The 16,181-nt window shown below is 35.2% G+C and overlaps 1 protein-coding gene across 4 annotated transcripts in view; it reads right to left on the bottom strand.

Moving 5' to 3' along the window:
• The window catches only part of HLTF (helicase like transcription factor), a 59,161-nt gene that overhangs the window by 33,544 nt on the left and 9,436 nt on the right, over positions 1 to 16,181 (bottom strand). For all 4 annotated transcript variants that reach the window (XM_033402760.2, XM_033402761.2, XM_033402762.2 and 1 more), the window contains exons 3-8: positions 9,261 to 9,427; positions 7,902 to 8,035; positions 7,248 to 7,345; positions 5,542 to 5,616; positions 5,192 to 5,383; positions 1,745 to 1,840 (exon numbers count right to left, since the gene is read on the bottom strand). In XM_033402760.2, the coding sequence (XP_033258651.1) occupies positions 1,745 to 1,840; positions 5,192 to 5,383; positions 5,542 to 5,616; positions 7,248 to 7,345; positions 7,902 to 8,035; positions 9,261 to 9,427 (762 nt within the window). The remainder of the gene's footprint in view (positions 1 to 1,744; positions 1,841 to 5,191; positions 5,384 to 5,541; positions 5,617 to 7,247; positions 7,346 to 7,901; positions 8,036 to 9,260; positions 9,428 to 16,181) is intronic.

Genomic DNA, 16,181 nt, shown 5'->3' with positions numbered 1-16,181 from the left:
TAGAGCCCGCGAGCCACAACTACTGAAACCCGTGTGCCTAGAACCCGTGCTCCGTAACAAGAGAAGCCACTGCAATGAGAAGCCCGTACACTGCAACAAAGAGTAATCCCCTGCTTGGCGCAACTAAAGAAAGCTCGCACGCAGCAACGAAGACCCAACGCAGCCAAAAACAAATAAATAAATTTATTTAAAAAAAAAAAGGTTTGTCACTTAAAAAAAATATGCCTTTCATCATTCTACCCAGTCTTCAATAATCAGTACAATCATTTATATTATAATAAATAGTATGCAAAAAGTAATTCTAAAGTTTATCTACAAATAAAGGATGTCCTTTACATTATTCATTTCATATTAAATGACTCTTAGTAAGCCTTTTCTTCATAGAGTTCAAAGATATAAAGTCCAACCTATCAAATCATACTATGCTCCAATCTCATGAAATTTAATAACACTTCACTCTGTAAGCTTGGAATATCCAAATCTATCTGAAATAATGAAATTTCTGTTGCAATAAATGCTTAGCTGGAAATCACATTTTCAGCCTCAATTTCAACTAATATAGCAAACTAAATATCCTAAAACCTTCCTACTACATAACATGTTAAATGCATGGCTGATCTTGGAGAAAAAGGGAAAGCCTTATTGATAATAATTTTTTAATTGGTAATTGACAATGAAGCTGTAAGTAGTCTTAGGTGCTATTCTTCAGTTTTAATAACTAAATGTAGAAAGGACAGATGTGGAAAGCACTGGACTATTCAGGGTAGGGAACTGAATCTTAGACATTAACAACAGAGTTAAACTCCCACTAAAAGTATGAAGAAGGAAATGCAACTAAGCGCAGAAATTAATAAAATAGAATCTTAATAAACAGTTGTAGGAAAGTGATATGCAGCATCTTTGAAAAGTAAAAAATAAGAAGAACAGTAGAGAAAAGTCCAAAAAAGAGATATTTTGCATACACCTTGCACCTAGTTACTTCCTACTTTAAGTTCTTTGGATTTTCAGCTGAGAATGAAGAACAACCGTTTCATTCTTGTAACATTTATTTTCCCTACAAAACTAATTCATTATTAATTCTTAGAAATTGAATATACATGTATTATGTGTATATATGCTATATATAAAAATATACACAAATTAAGCATCAAGAATAGTCACCCATTCTCTCATCATTAGGACATAATTACCACTATTAACATTTTGGCACATAAAGTATGTGTGACTACACTTAGACGTATATAAATATGTATTTACAAAATGAAGACTCAAACTCTATACACAGAGGTGTATCTGGCCTTTTAACTAAAAAAGATCATGGAAGTATTCTTCAAAAATAGGACTTTGTAGTTGCATAATATTAAATTTTATGGTTGTATCATAATTTAACTGTTAACTTATTGACAGGTATTTCTTTTCTGCCTTTAAAATAATGCTGGGGAAATAGACTTGTATTTTTCTCTTTGGAAAAAATGCATTTCTGATAACTTCTTTAGTTTCTTTGAAATGGCATTGCTGAATCAAAGATTATAAACACTTTTAAGGCTTTTGATACACATTACCAAATTGCCTTCAAGAATGTAGCATAAACTTTCACTCTCACCAGCAACACACGAGAAAGGCCATTCATCATATCTCTAAAAACCAGATATTATCAATTTTCTGGCAATAATTTTTTTAATGACAAAATTAAAAGGTTTTACAATAAACCAGAGACTTTCGAAAAAACACACTAATACTTCACCTTCTTCAGCTGATTTTTCTTAATTCTTTCAATAGGAAGAGATTTGCCATCATGGAAGTTGGTAAGAATCACTGCAATGGCTGTCAGAGTTTTGCCCTTTAAAATGTTTTACAAAGAAAAATGGTCAGATTCTGAAACCCAGTTGACCAGACAACATTCCGAAACTAATATTTAAATCAAGTAAGAAAATATCAAACAGCATTCAGGGCCAGAGAAGTATGCTAATTATTATACTAAATAATATACATATTAGTGAAGTTATTTCATTCATTAAGTTAGTAAATGCTTTACCATGCCATATTACTAGGAGTATTAAATAATTTACTGTGTAAAATACTGTAAGCATCATTGAGAAATGTCATTTTTTTAATTGAGGTATAATTTTCATACAATGAAATTCACAGACTTAAAGTGTATGGTTTGATAGGTTTGACAACTGTATACACTGGTGTAACCACCACACAATTAAGATACAGAAAAATTTTATCACCTAGAAGTTGCCCTGTATTCCTCTGCAGTCCATCTCCCCACCTCTGTACCAGACAACGGCTGATTTGTCTCTATCACTATATATTAATTTTGCCTGCCTTTGAACTTGATATAAATGGAATTACTCAATGTACTCTTCTTTGTTTAGTTTCTTCTGCTCAATACAATTTTAGGCCCAGACCTGATTCAGAGCATGTGGTGACATGAGCTGGTATAAGTTGTTCCTTAAGAAGAATGGAGTAATATAGAGAAATGCTTATTAGCAATTCATTGTGTTTTTTTATTGCTGAGTAATATTCCATCGTATATGCATACATGGCACACTTATTTGTGCATTCACCTGTTGGTGGACCTTTAGATTGTTTCCAGTTTTTGACTACTATGAATTAAGCTGGAGCAGCTAGCAGTACAAGTATGTACGTTTTCCATAAACGTATGTTTTTAGGGAAATGTCACTTTATTGAATTACTGCCATTTAAATGTCACATTTAACCCTGAACTAATAACTTTATCACAAAACTACAACTACTTGCTTGCCATGTAATTCAGAGCTAACTTAAAATGATTAGTAATCCCAGTATGGACATAAGATAATTACTTTATTAAATTTCATTTAAAGATATTTCCAAGACTTAAAGACTATATACCTTACCAATAAAGCATACAGGACAAGATATTTCTTGTGCATTTTTTAAAAACAGAATCATGAAAATTTTCATTATTTTCCATAGCTGAATTTATAATTAGCAACACAGAAATAAACCTCTTTCAAGTTGAAAGCATTGTAAAGCAGCAGTTTTCAAAGTGTGGTCCACAAGTCCTAGGAGCTCCCCAGGACCCTTTCAGAAGTATGTGCAGTCAAAACTATTTTAATAATTCTACTAAGACCTTACTTGTGTTGATATCTGTAGTAATTCCACAGAAAGCAATGGTGGGTAAAACTGCTGCTGCCTTAGCATGACACAAAGCAGTTGGCACTACATTATACTAGTGGTCACTGTATTTTTAACCGCCACATACAGTTAAAAAAAAAAAAAAAGACAAACCAAAGAAACAGTTTCACTTTAAGAATGCTCTTTACGAATGTTCTTGAGGGACTTCCCTGGTGGCGCAGTGGATATGACTCCACACTCCCAATGCTAGGGGCTGGTTTCAATTCCTGGTCAAGGAACTAGATCACACGTGCATGCCACAACTAAGAGTTCGCATGCCACAATCAAGGAGCCTGCCTGCCGCAGCTAAGGAGTCCACCTGCTGCAACTAAGGAGCCTGCCTGCCACAACTAAGGAGCCCACATGCTGCAACTAAGGAGCCGGCACTTTGCAACTAAGAAGCCCACAAAAAGAATGTTCTTGATAAAGCAGTACACATTCATTTTACCAAATCTCACCTCTTAAGTATACACGTTTTAAATATTCTGTGTAACAAGATGGCAAGTACACAAAATACTTCTTTTGCATACCAAAATATGAAGGTTATCTAGAGAAAAATCACTTGTGAGACTGAATTACAAGCCCAACTAGCTACCATGCATCGTCACTTTCAAGTACCACCATTTTAACTTGAAAGAATGACTGGTAACTAGTTATTCATGACTGAGTGGCAGACATTTTCTTGAAAAAAATGAATAAAATGAGCCTATCAACTCCAAAGGAAACAACTGACAGTGTTTGTTGTTAACGATAAAATTTGAGCTTTCAAGCAAAAATTACGTTAGAAAACTTGCATCCAACACTATGAGTAGAAAAGCTTCCCAAATGTAAATGCCTTTCTAACAAGATCAGCAGTAGTATCAATTAATGTAAATGTTTTTGCACTGTATAATGAAATGCATCAACATTTGGCAGATCTGTGTAACTCAGTGAACCAATATATTCCAAATGAGCAACACCTAAATGCTAAAAACCGTGCATGGGTAAAATATCCATTCAATGTGCAAGCTACACCAATGGATATTAATGAAACAAAGTATAAAAAGTTCATTGATATGATTTTTTAAGTTCCACATCATAGGAACTTTCCTGGCAGTCCAGGGGTTACGACTCTGTGTTCCCAATGCAGGGAGCACTGGTTTGATCCCCAGTCGGGGAGCTAAGATCCCGCATGGTACAGCCAAAAAACAAAAAAGTTCCACATTATAATTATTAACCTTTAATAAACTAATATTTGCTTAATCTTCTTGTAGCAAAGAAAATCTAGTTATCTTAAAAAGTCTTTTAAAATACTCCCTTTCAAATACATATCTGCATGAGGACTAATTTTCTTTGTATTCTTCAACAAAAACAACGTATCACACAGAATGAATGAAAGAACAGATATGAGAATTCAGCTGTCAATTATTAGGCCAAACATTAAAGAGACTTGCAAAAATGTAAAACAGTGCCAGTCTTCTCATCAAAATTGCTTTTGTCTTGGAGTACATTTCATTGAAAAATATGCTATTTCTGTTAACACATAATGAGTTTTTTAACTGTTATTTTTAAAATAATAAAAAATTTTAATATTTAGTACCATAAATATTAATAGATATAGTAATAGAGATAACCCACAAAGACAGACACTCTTTGGGATCCTCAATAATTTTTAAGAACATAAAGAGCTGCTGAGACCAAAAAGTATAAAGACTGCTGGTGTAAGGAATCATATCTTTTCTTTAAGAAAACCCATGAAAGATAAGCTACCCTGAATTTCAAAAGAAAATTGAAAAACACATGTTTATATCATTACTGCCAATTATTTTAATTGTACCTTAGGCAAACAAGCCAAAAGAAAAAAAAAAAAAAAGCTCAGCATTATTTTAAGTGAAAACCACAGGAAAAATTATGTTCTATACTCACAGTGATATCGAGTCCCAAACTGGCACCAACATATTCCCATCTCTATCTACTTCAAAATTACTTCATATAAAATCTTAGTTACAAAATAAAACGTTATTAACTCAAGGAAAAATATAATTACCAAACCCATATCATCAGCTAAAATTCCTCCATGAACATTTTCTGGTCGGTCCTTTTCAGAAAAATTTGTTATTGTGTTATAGTATAAGTCACTTCGCTGTTCCCAGAATGGTGGAAGTTCTTTACTGTTTTCCCGTGAAACCATCCAAGCTAGAGCTTGTTTTTGATGTGGAAGCAACGGTGTTTCAACAGCCTAAAAATAAAAGAAACGTCATAAATAGAAATACAATAAGCCCTTTCTTTTACCCCATGCAGAATCTAGAAAAGTTGATCTTGTGATGAAAAATGTATAGATTAATACCGTATTTTTAAATTCCAAATACTTTTAAATAGAAAATACTGGCTCAGTACCTCAGCTGGTTCCATTTCCTGAGTTTTATCATCTTCCTTTAAATCTTCGAACAATTTGTCGAACTCTGTCTTAAGCTACAACAAACAGCAACAAGAAACATTATGAAACAAACCAATTCAAACAATAATTGCACTTAATTCAGAGATTTCAAGTCATTTAATTAACTAAAAGAGTCGAATACCAAAAGGTACATAAAATAAATTAATTCTTTGAGATACTACGCTGCTCAATAATGGCAGAATAAATAGATCCTTTAGGTAACTGTTACAGTCGAAAGAATACAGGATAGAGTTTTAAGTCCTGGGTTTCAGTCACAACTCTGTCACAAAAAAACCTTTATATAACTTTGGGCAAGACACTTAACCTATATGGCCCTGTATCTTATTACCACAAAAGAAATGGGATAAACTAGATTTAGAGTGTCTCTAAGGTTCCTTCTGCCATTGAAATTCTGTGATTCTATTAGCTGTATTCAAACCATTTTGGCAGATCCTACCAAGTATATTTGACTTTTTCGAGTAAATGACATTTCATTGATTATTACTGCAATCAGAAATTTGCTATGTGCTACAAAATATTAGGATAATTTCAATCTTATGCTAATCTTTAGTTGGTTCTTTAAATTGATCTAGTCCAATCGTAGAGTAACATATATATATTATAATTACTTTTGTAAATTAGCAAATAAATACATAGCAACAGCCCAGAAGAAATCAGGCCAAATCTAAAAAGTGAGGAGAGGTAATCTGGGGTTTACCCACCAGACACAAGCTCAAGAGCTTCCCTGGTGGCGCAGTTGTTAAGAATCTGCCTGCCAATGCAGACATGGGTTCAATCCCTGGTCCGGGAGGATACCACATGCCACGGAGCAGCTGGGCCTTTGCGCCACAGATACTAAGACTGCTCTAGAGCCCGCGAACCACGACTACTGAGCCCACGCTCCACAACAAAGGGAAGCCACTGCAATGAGAAGCCTGCGCATCGCATGGAAGAGTAGCCCCTGCCTGCCTCAACTAGAGCAAGCCTGAGTGCAACAATGAAGACCCAACGCAGCCAAAAATAAAATAAATAAATTTAAAAAAAAAAAAGAATGACAGACACAGGCTCAAGCCCTTCTAACAATGAGCAGGGAAAGTACAGTAACTACAATTAGAATATAAAAAGACTAATAACACTGATGAGTAGAGACAAAAAAAATTTTGATGTAATTGGTAGATTGATCTGCATTAATTTACTTTATAACCTTTTTTCCCCAAACTAACCCAGCATAACAGTATCCTGGATCACAAAGCAGACAAAGTAAGAAACAGACTAAGGCCAGAGATTCAGAACCAGTTTTTTTAGTACTGCATTTGCAACCTTCCTGAAAGGAGTTAAGTTTCAAGCTTCAACTTTTTAAAAATTATGGCTATTTTAAAAATTTCAAATAATACAAAAACATCAAAACAGAGTAAAACATCACAGGTGTATACAGCAATGTGTGTGTTTCAATGTATATATGAATGCATGTATGTGGACATATTCCTTATCACTGCTTTCTTTCTACATAAATATTTGCTATATTTTATTTATTCTACATGTTCCATAACAATATAAAGATCACTAATACTAACAGATGCATATTTATCTTATATTTTTAAACATCAACCTTCAGCATTTAAAATTCACTCTTCACTTTTAGTTACGAAATAAAAGAGAAGTGCACCTGTTCAGTTGTAATCTGTACTGCAGCATGAACTGGCACACTATAGCTTGGTCCCGCTCTTCCAGAGCCCCAACCACTTTCCAAACTGAATCCTAAAGCTATAATTTACAAAATGAAAAGAATAAAATCACCAAATGAAATAAATTATCTTTTAGTAAATAGCTTTTAAAGCTTGTCTAATAAGCTGAATTAAAAATTCCCTTAATATGTGTTTTAAAAATTTTAAAACTAAATCTACTAGGTTATTCAAAAAATACATTAAAAGAATTCCACATTATTTAAACAAACTTTTGAAAAACAAATAATACTTTTTCATTCTCTATTGGGAGATTCTTATTGTCTGTAACTTATTAAAGAGAATGTTTAAAATCAGGGATTTCCAGATATTATCACTGGGGGAAGTTAGGGGAGGGACCTCCTTGCACATTTTTCTGTGTATGTGTGCAACCTCCTATGAATCTATAGTTATTTCAAAATAAAGAGAAAAAAAATTCAAGGATTTCCTTAAAAAGATTCCTAACAAAAGAACTTGGAGCCTTCAGCACTAATTAATTTAGCCACCCAAATTCAAGGTATTACTTAAGAGAATAAATGTTTTACAATTCCAGCATCTTAACAATATCACAATAATAGTAGGTTAAACCCTGAACTTACTTTTTGGTGCAGGACCCAATTTAAATCCATGTTTCTTCAACTGATCTAAAACTGCTTTTCTATTTTCTTCTTTTCCCCAAAAAGTCATATGCAAAGGCATGGTAAAAGCATTGTTTGCACCAAAAGGAACTACCCTATTATAATTAAGAAAGAAAAAAAAAAAAGAGAAATTAGAAGTGTTATTTTTTTACATTTAAGTCTCATTAAAAATCTTGTTAAATAACTGCCACGTTCAAATTCTGCATGCAAGCAAAACAGAAAGGAACTAACTGAGCAGACTAGAAAGAAAACGGACACGGACTAGGACCAACAATGAGAAGAAAAGGCAGTTTTTAGGACCAGAATGCCAGAAGAAACTCAGGTGAGGTAAAAGTGTTTAAATGCGTAGTTAGCCTATTACCAAGATCATAAGATAGGTAAAATAGCAAGTTTAATTCAGAAGGCAGAGCTTCCACTAACAGAACCACTGAGTGTAGCAACCCATTCTGGGAGCATGGGGAAGGATTTCCAAGAACTATTTCTGATCCAGGATTCACTGAAAGTTTACTCTCAATATCTGAAAAATGTGATGAACTGAGGAAGGAGAAAACAAGTAAACAAGTGAGAAGACACTGCTAAATATTTATCTTCCAAATTCACCTTTTAATATCCTAAATATATCTAATATACTAATATACTAAAATTGAGGTCACAGACACAAATGCATAAAAGAGAAAATGTAACCAAAGAGACTGGGAGATTTAAAAAAGGAACAGGTGGTAGAACTAAGAAGGTATATGCCTAGATAATGCAACAGCTGCTACTTATCTCCAATCAAATGACGTCATGTGGAAATAAGTATCCTGCATTACCAGATCTTCCATTTATCAAGAGAAATATTTATAAATAATTTTGTATAATTAGGGAAAAATTAATATGCATAAAATGTAGAATGTCCAGATATTCGAATATCGGAAATAACTGAAAAAAAAATTAAACACTGTGTAGGCAAAACCAAACTCATGTACATCTGATCACAGGCTATCAGCTTACAACCTGATTTAAACAAACACTTCCAAACTTCTCAAATCAATGCACTAAAAGGCTTTTTAAAAAGCTTTTTTCTTAAAAGATGGTGTGGACTTTCTAATATTTGAACCAAAGTCTATTTTTCTCCATGGTAATAATTTACCAGGAAAGTGAGGGAACAGCTATTTGATGGCTAGGGTAGTGCAGGCAGATGAAAGAAGAATTAAAACATTTATTGAATGCATACTAAAGGTATAGCAACAAAAGCTGTCAGGGCAACTTTACATACCCTTACATTCAAAGATCACTACAACTCACAATTATTAAAACTGAACTCCAAAAGTGCATTACCCTTCAACTTGAGCCAATTTGTTGTCCATGATATAGGCCAAGGCAGCTGCAAGATCTTTCTTTATATGGCCGACCTGATTTCCATTCACATTGTTCACTTTAATTGCATTCTTATCATAAGGGTTATCGGGTTCTCGTTGTAATGCAACCATTTCATTATTATTAACCTAATAAAGATAATAAACAGATATTATTATAAATAATAAACATATAATGATACCTTTCTTCAACATACTTTATCTGGGATTTCCATTCATTTTTTAATGCTTACTGAATAACACCACATGTAAGAAATGCACATTTTCTTGGACTCATATTTCTATAGAAATATTAACATATTTTATAATAATTCTTTTACAATATTTTCCTAATTTATATTCATTGGAAGTTAACAAATCCTTGATATATAAAAAATACAATCAAAACTAACAGATGCACATTATCTAAAATTATTCAACATTATAACTTCGAAAACAGGTAATCTCTTGAGTGCCTACTATGGGCCACACATTGTTCTAAGTACATTACATAGACTGACTTTTAAAACTGTCACAACCCTTTTGGTAGGTGTTATCATTATCTCCATTTTACAGATGAAGACACTAAAGCACAGAAAAGTTAAGTAACTTGCCCAAGGTCATAAAGTTAATAAGTAGCAGAGCTAGATCTGAATCCAGGCAGGCCGGCTCCTAAGCCTAAATTCTCCAGAATCTCAAAGGGTTAAAAGGCATTAATTATAAGAGAGAATGGAACTGGAACAAGAAAATACATCCAGCCTTCAACTCATGCCATTATCTGATTCCACTTAATTAAAAATTGCCTGAGGGTGACATAATTGAAAATGGAAGAGTAAGGACTTCCAAAAATTCTCTCTTCCATAATAAAAGCAATGAAAAAACTGGCAAAAACTGTTTGAATCAACTTTTTCAGAACTCTGGAAACTAACCAAAGGGTTGTAGAAACCTGGGGAGTCTTAATTCAAGAAAACAGCTGAATATCAGTGCCCTAGTCTCATCTCCAGCTCTCAGTTACACGATAGCCTTTAAAAATAACAACCTGCTGCACTTCTTAGTACAGCCTAGCAGTTACCAGAGTGAGCACACTGGAGCAGAATTTCAAAGATTTATTCCTATAGAATTGTCATTATTTGACCTGTATGGTGGTTCCCTAGAAGACCCCCACTTGCAAAGCTGTTTCTATTTGACCTCTGAGCTTACTCAGTACATAAAACATTCTCCCTTGGGTGGGTGTTTGTCAAAAACAATTTTACAGGCAGTGGGTAACAGCTAGGGCAAACAAAACAATAACCAAAGGGCTTAAGAGGAAAAAGCAGAGAATAAGATGTTCAAAGCTCCAACATATTCCTGGAAATCTAGAAGGCCAAATGCAAGCACAGGGCTGTATGCATACTCAGGGCTGTGAATATGTTCAGCAAAGACCTGAGAAGGTCTCAAGCTCTCACCTCTGGCTAAACTTGAAGCTCTGAACAGGCAGGAAATAAAGGCTAAGGCAGAGCTGTCAACTGCCAAGCTGAGGGTTGAAGGAGTGCCCCAAATGCACACAGATCCTCTCAGTAAAGACTGGGAAATTTACCGGTTCTAGTTCAGTCATTACCTGACCACTAAGCTAACCAATACAGATATCAGTGGCCAGACACAACAAAGACTTTCACAGGGTTAATTTAGCAAAAGTTACTAAACAAACAACAATAACCAAAATCAGCAACAACCAATCCAGGGGAGAAGGAAGAATCTGATTTCTAGAGCTGCCAAATTATTTTTTTTTAAGCTCACATTCATCATCACATATAGGTATTTTTAGTTGAAGTATAGTTGATTTATACTATTGTTAGTTTCAGGTGTACAGCACAGTGATTCAGTTATACATGTATATAAGTACATACACATATACATATATACACACATAATTTATAGATATATATAAAATCTATTCTTTTTCAGATTCTTTTCACTTATAGGCTATTACAAAATATTGCATATAGTTTCCCGTTCTATACAGTAGGTCCTTCTTGGTTATATAGCAGTGTGTTTATTTTATCCCAAACTCCTAATTTATCCATCCCCCCATTCCCCCTTTGGTAACCATAAGTTTGTTTTCTATGTCTGTGGATCTATTTCTGTTTTGTAAATAAGTTCATTTGTATTATTTTTTTTAGGTTCCACATATAAGTGATATCATACGATATTTATGTTTCTCTGTCTGGCTTACTTCACTTATTATGATAATCTTTAGGTCCATCCACGTTGCTGCAAAGGGCATTATCTCATTCTCTTCTATGGCTGAGTAATATTCCATTGTACAGATATACCACATCTTTATCCATCCATCTGTTGATGGACACTTAGGTTGCTTCCATGTCTTGGCTATTGTAAATAGTGCTGCAATGAACATTGGTGTGCATAGATCTTTTTGAATTACAGTTTTCTCTGGATATATGCCCAGGAGTGGGATTACAGGATCATATGATTTAGAGTTGCTATATTATTTAAAACGTCTACTTTTCAACAACAACAAGAGAGACATGCAAAGAAACAAGAAAGTACAGCTCACACAAAGGAAAAAAGCTATCAATCATCTACCCATAAGGAAGCACAGATGCTTGACCTACTAGAAAAAAACTTAAGTTTTAATTTTAAATATGTTCAAAGATCTAAAGCAAACCATGTCTGCAGAACTAAAGGAAAGCATGAGAACTATGTCTTGCCAAATAGAAATTCTGGAGTCAAAATGTACGTAGTTAACTAAAGTCTAAGATTCACTAGAGAGGCTCAAACATCAGATATGAGCAGGCAGAAGAAAGAATCAATGAAGTTGCTGACAGGTCAACTGAGACTATAACGTCTGAGGAACAGTTATAGTTTGAGGAACAGAAAGAAAAAAGAATGATGAAAGATGAACAGATCCTGTGGGATAACAGCAAGCATACCAACACACACATGGTGAGAGTCTCAGAAGGAGAGGAGAAAAAGAGGTAGAGAGAATATTTGAAGAAATAATAGCTGAAAACTTCCCAAATTTGATGAAAAAACATGAATCTACATATTTAAGAAGCTCAACAGGGCTTCCCTGGTGGCACAGTGGTTGAGAGTCCACCTGCTGATGTAGAGGACATGAGTTCGTGCCCCGGTCTGGGAGGATCCCACGTGCCATGGAGTGGCTGGGCCCGTGAGCCATGGCCGCTGGGCCTGCACATTCGGAGGTTGTGCTCCGCAACAGGAGAGGCCACAACAGTGAGAGGCCTGCATACCGCAAAAAAAAAAAAAAAGAAGCTCAACAAACTCCAAGTAAAAAAAACTCAAAGACATTCAAACCCAGACACATCAAAATCAAACTGTGGAAAGAACACTGAAAGCAACTGAGAGAGACAACTCATTACATACAGGGGATCCTCAATAAGATTAACATCTGATTTTTCACCAGAAACCATGGAGACCAGAATACAGTGGGATAACTTCTCAAAGTGCTAAAAGAAAAAAATTCGACCAAGAATTCTATATCTGGCAAAACTATCCTTCAAAAATAAAGAAGAAATTAAGAAGTTCCCAGATAAACAAAAACTTACAGAATCCATCACTAGCTGACCTACCCTACAAGAAATATTAAAAGAAGACCTTCAGGCTGAAATCAAAGGCACTAAACAGTAACTTGAATCTACATGAAGAAATAAAAATCACAGGTAAAGGTAATTACACAGGTAAATATAAAAGACAGTATAAAATTTTTTAGTTGTAACTTTTCCCTCCTATCTGATTTGAAAGGACATAATCATTATAAACCTGTATTGATGAACATATGATGTATATAAAGAATTAATCTGTATGAAAACAGCATAAAGAAGTAGGAAGGAAGACAATGGAACTATCTCAAAGCAAGGTTTTTATAAACAACTGAAATTAAGTTGTCATAAATCCAAACTAGATTCTTATGAATTAAGATGTTAGTAATTCCCAAGGGCAACTACTAAGAAAACAACTCAAAATATATAATAAAGAAACAACCAGGGAACTACTATGGTACACTAGGAAATATTTAACACAAAAGATTTAACACAAAAGAAGGCGGAAATGAAGGCCAGACCCAAGGGCCACATATTCTATGATTCCATTTACATGAAATGTCTAGAGTTAAGTAAATCCATAGAAACAACATAAATTGATGGATGCCACGGGCTAAGGGGAGAGAGTAATATGGAGTGATTACTAATGGGTACAGGGTTTTGGGAATGATGAAAATGTTTTGGAATCAGACAGTGCGGATGGTTTTACAACCTTGTGAATATCTAAAAACCACTGAATTGTACACTTACAAATGATAAATTTTATGGTACGTGAATTACCTAAATTTTTTTAACTTCCTGAAAAATACACAGGAAACCTGCTTTAAACCTCTCCCAGCATCTATTTACTGACTCAAGAGACTACAGCCTGACCAACCAGATTATCAGACAAATATTCCTCTCTAATAATTCTCTCTAATAATTCCTCTTTGAAGATATTCTGTGAGGCATAGCACTGTTCTCTACCAGACCACCTCCCCATTGCCACTGCTTATAGCATGATCTTCGTTAAACCAGATATGCAAATTCCAGAAAATATATAACCAAAAAAAGTAGGGCAAAACGTTGAGACTATAAAAACAAAGAAAACATGATCCAAGCACATGACAAAAAAGGATATATTAGTAAAACAAGATTAAGATGACAACAAAAAGACAGAAATAGGACTAATTATAACAATACTTTTAGAATAGAATGGAAAAGAAATAATCTACTTTATTATAAAATAAAGATTTTGATGGGTCAAGACATAAAAAATGTAAACATAAGCAAATTGAAAACATTTTTAAAAAGTTAAAAATTAATAATGCCAATACTATATAACAAATCTTAGGTGATACAGCCAATGTCATTCTTTGAAGAACGTTTAAAAGATTAAAATCTTTTATTATTAACATTAAAATTAAGTGTTCGAATCAAGAATGCAAAAATAAAATAAAATAAAATAAAATGGACCTAAGGAAAATAGGATAACAGAATGTAAAAGAGAAATCAATGACCAAAGCAAGATGATAGATTGTTGTGCCAGGAGGAACCAAGATGGCGGAGTAAAAGGATGTGCTCTCACTCCCTCTTATGAGAACACCAGAATCACAACTAGCTGCTGGACAAACATCGACAGGAAGACACTAGAACTCACCAAAAAAAGATACCCCACATCCAAAGACAAAGGAGGAGCCAAAATGAGATTGTAGGAGGGGTGCAATCACAGTAAAGTCAAATCCCATAACTGCTGCGTGGGTGACTCACAGACCGGAGAACACTTATTCTACAGAAGTCCACCCACTGCAGTGAAGGTACTGAGCCCCCCATCAGGCTTCCCAACCTGGGGGTCCAGCAATGGGAAGAGGAATTCTCAGAGAATCAGAATTTGAAGCCTAGTGGGATTTGATTACAGGACTTCGACAGGACAGGGGGAAACAGAGACTCCACTCTTGGAGGGCACAAAGTAGTGTGCGCATCGGGACCCAGGGGAAGGAGCAGTGACCCCATAGGAGACTGAACCAGACATACCTGCTAGTGCTGGAGGGTCTCCTGCAGAGGCAGGGGGTGGCTGTGGCTCACCATGGGGACAAGGACACTGGCAGCAGAAGTTCTGGTTAGTACTCCTTGGCGTGAGCCCTCCGGAGTCCGCCATTAGCCCCACCAAAGAGCCCAGGTAGGGTCCAGTGTTGGGTTGCCCCAGGCCAAACAACCAACAGGGAGGGAACCCAGCCCACCCATCAGCAGTCAAGTGGATTAAAGTTCTACTGAGCTCTGCCCACCAAAGCAACAGTCAGCTCTACCCACCACCAGTCCCTCTCATCAAGCCTCTTGGATAGCCTCATCCACCAGAGGGTAGACAGCAGAAGCAAGAAGAACTACAATCCTGCAGCCTGTGGAACAAAAACCACATTCACAGAAAGATGAAAAGGCAGAGGGCTATGTACCAGATGAAGGAACAAGATAAAACCCCAGAAAAACAACTAAATGAAGTGGAGATAGGCAACCTTCCAGAAGAGGAATTCAGAATAATGATAGTGAAGATGATCCAGGACCTCGGAAAAAGAATGGAAGCAAAGATCGAAAAGATGCAAGAAATGTTTAACAAAGACATAGAAGAATTAAAGAACAAAAAAACAGACATGAACAATAAAATAAATGAAAACTACACTAGAAGGAATCAAGAGCAGGATAACTGAGGCAGAAGAATGGATAAGTGACCTAGAAGACAGAACGGTGGAATTCACTGCTGCGGAACAGACTAAAGAAAAAAGAATGGAAAGAAACGAAGACAGACTAAGAGACCTCTGGGACAATATTAAACGCAACAACATTCGCATTATAGGGGTCCCAGAAGAAGAAGAGAGAGAGAAAGGACCAGAGAAAATATCTGAAGAGATTATAGTCGAAAACTTCCCTAACATGGGAAAGGAAATAGCCACCCAAGTCCAGGAAGCACAGCGAGTCACATACAGGATAAACCCAAGGAGAAACATGCCGATACACAGAGTAATTAAATTGGCAAAAATTAAAGACAAAGAAAAATTATTGAAAGCAGCAAGGGAAAAACGACAAATAACATAAAAGGGAACTCCCATAAGGTTAACAGCTGATTTCTCAGCAGAAACTCTACAAGCCAGAAGGAAGTAGCATGATATACTTAAAGTGATAAAAGGGAAGAACCTACAACCAAGATTACTCTACCTGGCAAGGATCTCATTCAGATTCGATGAGGAACCAAAAGCTTTACAGGCAAGCAAAAGCTAAGAGAATTCAGCACCACCAAACCAGCTCTACAACAAACGCCAAAGGAACTTCTCTAAGTGGGAAACACAAGAGAAGAAAAGGACCTATAAAAACAA

This window comes from Orcinus orca, chromosome 5 (assembly GCF_937001465.1).
Source record: "Orcinus orca chromosome 5, mOrcOrc1.1, whole genome shotgun sequence".
In the NCBI taxonomy this organism is placed as follows: domain Eukaryota; kingdom Metazoa; phylum Chordata; class Mammalia; order Artiodactyla; family Delphinidae; genus Orcinus; species Orcinus orca.
This window is presented reverse-complemented; position numbering and strand designations above follow the sequence as displayed.